At 41.4% G+C, this 5,707-nt stretch overlaps 1 protein-coding gene across 2 annotated transcripts in view; it reads right to left on the bottom strand.

Moving 5' to 3' along the window:
- FNIP2 (folliculin interacting protein 2) overlaps positions 1–5,701 on the bottom strand; it is a 137,074-nt gene extending 131,373 nt beyond the window's left edge. For both annotated transcript variants that reach the window (XM_019667512.1, XM_019667514.1), the window contains exon 1: positions 5,569–5,701. In XM_019667512.1, coding sequence (XP_019523057.1) covers positions 5,569–5,681 — 113 coding nt within the window. In that variant the 5' untranslated portion in view covers positions 5,682–5,701. The remainder of the gene's footprint in view (positions 1–5,568) is intronic.
- Between the last annotated feature and the right edge of the window lie 6 nt (positions 5,702–5,707).

The following is a 5,707-nucleotide window of genomic DNA, read 5'->3' as shown; positions in this document are numbered from 1 at the left end:
GTTTCAGGTCTTACATTTAAATCTTTAATCCATTTTGAATTTGTCCTCATATATAGTCACCGTATTTTTTATCACACCTCAGCTACATGTATATATATGTATACTTATATATACATATACATTTATATATAAAGTATACATTTATATATATATATAAAACTACATATAAAATAATGATTCGGCTGCTGCAGAGTATCATCCATTGTACAGCTATATCATTTTCTTTTTTTAAACAAATTTCCCCTTTGGCTAACTAAGACTTTATTCTTGATAAGAAAAACTTGCAAATAATTCTGAATACAAATACACCAGCCTCCTAAGAATAGTTCTGAACTCCCAGTCACCTCCATCCCGGTCTGAGTCACTGCCTGCTAAGTGTCTTTAACACTCCTCTGAAAACTTAGGGTCTCTGTTTCATCACTGACAACATCAAGGTAAAAAAATAAGTAAATAAAAGCACGTCACCTCAGTTTTGTCTCAAGTTTCCCATCTATAGAAAGAAAATGGTCTCTGAGAAATGGTTCAATTTTAGTAAAGCCTCAACATGAATAATAGTGAATTCCATGATTTAAAAGGCTCTTGGTAGTACTTAAATCATTTTGTATTACATTTCATTCCTTTCAAAAGATTTCCGAACACATAATCTTACCTCCTCACCACAACCCTATTACACAGGTCCTATTACTTTACAAATGATTACACTGAGGACCAGAGAAATGAAGGGACTTGTCTGCTCTCACATGAAGTGTGAGGCCACACTAAATCAATGGTCTCCTTAATTTGTCTCCCAAGTGCTTTTACCAGAACAGACTGTGTTAGACGGAACGGTCCCTTCTGTACCTCTGCCAAAAATCTCTCATACCTGCCCATGGAGTGTGGCATGTTTCAGGACAAGGAGATATGATGTAATGAGTGTACCAATAAAACCTAAACGACAAGTAAACTTCCAGGAAGACTTTTAGAAAGTAGTAAAAAGAAATCAAAACTGCTATTTATGCATCACGCGTCTTATGTGACAGGCATTAAAAATATGAGCCTAGTGCAACGAAACTGTACTTTTTCCAGAATATTCTCCATCGTACCTCAGGAAAATCTCATTAGAAACACTTGGATCCTGGGAGCTGGAAGCACTTGTGTGTAAGTTCCCTCTGTGTGAGGGAGAGTAAGTCACGGCCCTGGCCTTAGTCACACCAAAGATGAGGCCTGTGGGTTCTTAATGCTGCACTTAATGTAAAGATTTACTTTCTCAGAGTTTGAATTATCTTGTTATAGTTTCCAATGTGTTATTTGCTATTTATTCATCTTAGTGTGAAATCTGTTTTCCTTTAGATTGTGAACTCCAGTGGGCAGGACCAAGGGTGTCCTACCTTGAATTGTACAACTGGAGCACCAGCACATGGGCACTTGGTGCTGTTTGATAATGATGATAAGTGGATTGAATTATATTTATACTAACCTGGTAACAGATTACTTAAAGTTGTTCTAACAGAGTGATGTGGATTAGCACTAACTAGGCCATTCAGGACTGGAGGGGAGGAGTGGAGTCTACTCTTTCGTCATTTACACCGCTAGCTACCAAGCAGCTGAAATGCTTTCATTTACTCCTCGTATCCCAGGTGATATACATATATGCTTACTGACTTCATCTAAGTGGCCCAAAATAAAACATGTGATAACCCATGATCTTGTTGACCTCCCTGTTGCATACACATTTTAGGTGGAAACAAGCCCATTAATTTACCAAGGACATTAAAAAACAAAAACAAATTTTAAAAAAACCTTAAAATAAAACTGCAAACTTGAACCAGACATGCATATCACTGGGTACATTCTGGCTTTTAAAAATTTATAAATGAACTTGCTGACTTTAAGTCCAAGGTAACTAAGAACCCAATTCTACCTCTGACTTGAGCCACTAAACAAATAATCTATTTTTGTTCTAATTTATCCTTCTGGAACAAAGAGTTACTCAAAGATATATTTATGTATCACTAATTAAAAGTGAAAGCTTTCTGAAGACCATCAAATAGAAAATTCTCTCAAATTTCAAGACCACAATGCAATTTTATAATTTTAAATAGAGCCTACAGTTCACAAATACCATAATCATATAGTGTTCCTAACTACTTCTCCCAAACATGACAATTCAATCTCTTTTGATTCCTTTTCTGTTTTCCAAGCAACCTCTCTCTTGAAAGGTATGAAAAGAGCTTTTTATCAAGATCCTAAAAGAAATACACTTAACATGGAATCTTGACTGTGATGATTCTCTTTTCAGATGGAATGTCAGAAAACACAAAGATCTCAAAGTGACCTGTGATATAAGCTATTTATATTGGACAACAAATTTCTCTAATCAGCTACAGAATGTGAAAACTGTAGGAATGAAAGAATAGTAAGAAATCCGGGGAAATGACAAGAAAGTGCCCAGGAGTGAACAGAGTAACATCCAGGGCAAAACCTGATGAAGGGCAAAATTCCAGCGACATGGAGAAAAGTTTAAAATAACTAGTCCAAGTTTATCACAGAAAGGACATATAAAAGGCTTCCACAAACTCTAAAACAAATTCATTCACACACACACACACACACACACACACACACACACACAGTCCCGGACTTAAGAACGAGTTTTCCGGAGAACGTTTGGAAGTCGGATTCGTTCGTTAAGTCTGACAAAGTGCATCTTATGTACCTTTGATACTTCCTACCAGTCCCCTCCACATCACCACTGCTTTTCCTCTTGCTTCCAATATCCTGGGCTCTGATTGAGCACTGTACTACTGTACACTATCGCGCTGTACAGTAAGCACACAGCAGCACAACTGTGACAATGTCTGGCAGACACGTGAGCTACTTTTTGCATCTACGAATATTCTGAATATTCGTAATGCGAGGTCCTTCCTTTCTGTGAAAGTTAGCAACTCGAATATTCGTAAGTCGGGGACTTACTGCATCTATCTATCTATCTATCTATCAATATATATATATATATACACACACACACACACACACACACACACACACACACACTAAATACCACATATATACATGAAGTTGGATCTTATTTTTACTTTGATTTTTCCCCAAGACATATGGCAACATATGCTACAAAACTGCCTAAAGACTCCACCTGAATCTCTGAATCTTCAGGATACCTTTCATTCTCAAGATCTCTAAGTTACATCCTGTATGTAAACGCACGGAAGGATACAAATTCAAATTCACATTAGGAATTCTAGATTTTTAATCTAAGGATTTTACCTTAACTTCTCAAAATCTACTGAACGACAAGGTGGGCTCCCAAAGGCAGCTAATCATCTATATGAGGCACCCGCTTCTCCAAAAATCACATGCTAAGTCTGGATAAGACAAAACACAAGGTCATTATTTTGTAAGACAAGAAGGGGCAATTTTCCAGGAGGCTTTTCCCAGGAGCGCTACACAGCATCTAAGAGTGAAGTCAGGTGAAGAGAGCAGGAGGGGACTTGCTTGAGTGTCCTTCGTGGATCTGGTGTGCAGTGGCTGATTTGTCCCCATCTTTCTGGGTCTTTACTGACAGCGCCACTTCTTTTTTCACGGTGAAAGGCCATCATCATGTAAGATGTTCAACTGAGATCTCCAATTCTCCAAAAAACATTTACCTCAAAATCGTGCAGAAAATCCTAATCAGGTCAACAAAAACAAAAACACCCCCCCAAAGAACAGTCCTTGGCACAATTTTGTGTTCTTCATCAGACACCAATGGAAAGTCAGAACACTATACTGAAAATGTTCCCACCACGCGGGAATCAATTTCCCTAAAATGGCCAGGCCCTAAATATAGCCACAGTTTTTTTGCTCAAAATACACTCATTGAAATTTGTGGATAGAGGAAATGGTGGTGGGCAACTGGGCAGAGAGCACAGGAAACAATGACAATGTAACTCAACTACCTCCACTAGCATTCAAATGGCTTTAAATGCCCGTGACAAATGGCTGCCAAAGCAAAGACACCTGTAACACACATGCCCTTTTCTCTGCAGGCTTTGTTCCCTTGATCAAGTCTGGGTTACTGGGAGGGAAGAGAAGAAATTACACACCCTGGGTCTGAAGTAATTCTACCATTCTGAGAAACAACACAGACAGCATCACTTTTATTCAAAGCAGTAAAAGGAATAGAATTCTCAAATTATAAGGATTCAGTTAGCCTAAAGGAAATACGAGAATTTAACTAAGGTAGTTTAAAGTCCTTATAATGCACCTTCCAAACAACACCAAATACCCACAGACCTCCCGAAAATATAAAATATTGGTATTTAATGTTCCCATAAATGCAGTGAGGGGCTGTGTGTGTTTTAAGTGAACAGATTCGTGAAAAGCAAAATCTAGGACATAAAGCTTAATCCAAAATTTATTCAAAGTGTTACTTGAAACTTTTAAAAGCTTTATTATACTGGGTCTATACTTGTGTAATAATAAACTGCTTTTGCAAGACATTTTGGCCAAAAAGCACCTAGCAGTGATAAGAGTTGGAAGTAGATGCTCAATAAAATAATTGCGGGGGGAGGGCGTCTGTTAAAGGAACATAAGTGAATTTAACCTATGTGCTGAAAGGCAGTATAGGACATTTTCAGGCATCTTTTAAAAGTCAGCCCTTGTAAGCAGAGCAAAGAGATTTTAAAGACTGGCTTCTGTGGTCAGACTGCCTGGGTCAAAATGCAGGCTCTACCACGTACAGCTGTGGATCTTGGGCAAACTGTTTAACTCACTCTTTGACTTTAAGTATTCTCATCTGTAAAATGGGAATTATAACCCCGACCTCACAGGGCTACTAGAGAAATAAACGAGAAAGCGACATAAACCATTTAAGATCTTAAACGCTCCATCAGTGCTAGGATTATTCGGGGGTGTGTGTTCGGAGGTCGGATCTACTAAAATACATGCATCAGCTTTGTTAAACTGGAATCTCAGCCATTTCATAAAAAGCATTCTGCTCGCCCTTTGCGCTCATCATGCGGCATCAACCTTCCCAACGCTGTGGAAATTACACACTTTCATTCATCCCTTCGCGAGCTTGTCACACGGAGCAAGAAGGAAGGAAGATGCCTTTCTCGTGACTGTTGCTCCTTCACAACTTCAAAATACTGTCACGTACACAATAGGTTGGAGCTGCCCTCAAAATGACAGCTACAGCTTTGCAGCGCCCGCAGAGGCGCCCAGGCGGCTCTGCCGGGAAGGGGTTCACCCCAATTCCCAGCGAATCCCCCATCGCCACAGCCAAGGAAGCGCGCGCCCGAGAACCCCGAGGAGCAACTCTCGGAAAGGAGGAAGGAACCCAGAGTAGTCCGGAGACACAGGAAGGAAGGGAAAGAGAAAAGGAGAGAGCCTCCCGGCCACGGAGGTTTTGGGGCCACACGCGGATCCAGCGCGTCCACGATGCCAAGCCCCGGGACCAGGTGCCGGCGATGGGCTGCGACGTCCCGGGCGGCCCACACCCCTCCTTCCCCGCCCTGCCCTGCCCTTCCCCAGCGGGCACCGCAGCCAACTCGGGTCCCGCGCCAGACTCGTCCCCCGGCGCCCCCTCACCTAAAGGCGGGTCCTTCCTTGGGAGCCCTGCCCTGGGCAAACGCCGCCGCGGAGCTGCCGCCGCTGCCGCTGCCCTTTTTGTTGAAGAGCTTCTGGAGCAGGGTCGGGGCCATGATGCTGCCGCCGCCGCTGCGGCTCC

The sequence above is a fragment of the Hipposideros armiger genome, unplaced genomic scaffold, assembly GCF_001890085.2.
Source record: "Hipposideros armiger isolate ML-2016 unplaced genomic scaffold, ASM189008v1 scaffold_498, whole genome shotgun sequence".
In the NCBI taxonomy this organism is placed as follows: Eukaryota; Metazoa; Chordata; class Mammalia; order Chiroptera; family Hipposideridae; genus Hipposideros; species Hipposideros armiger.
The sequence above is the reverse complement of the archived record's forward strand: the minus strand, read 5'-3'. Positions and strand labels throughout refer to the sequence as shown.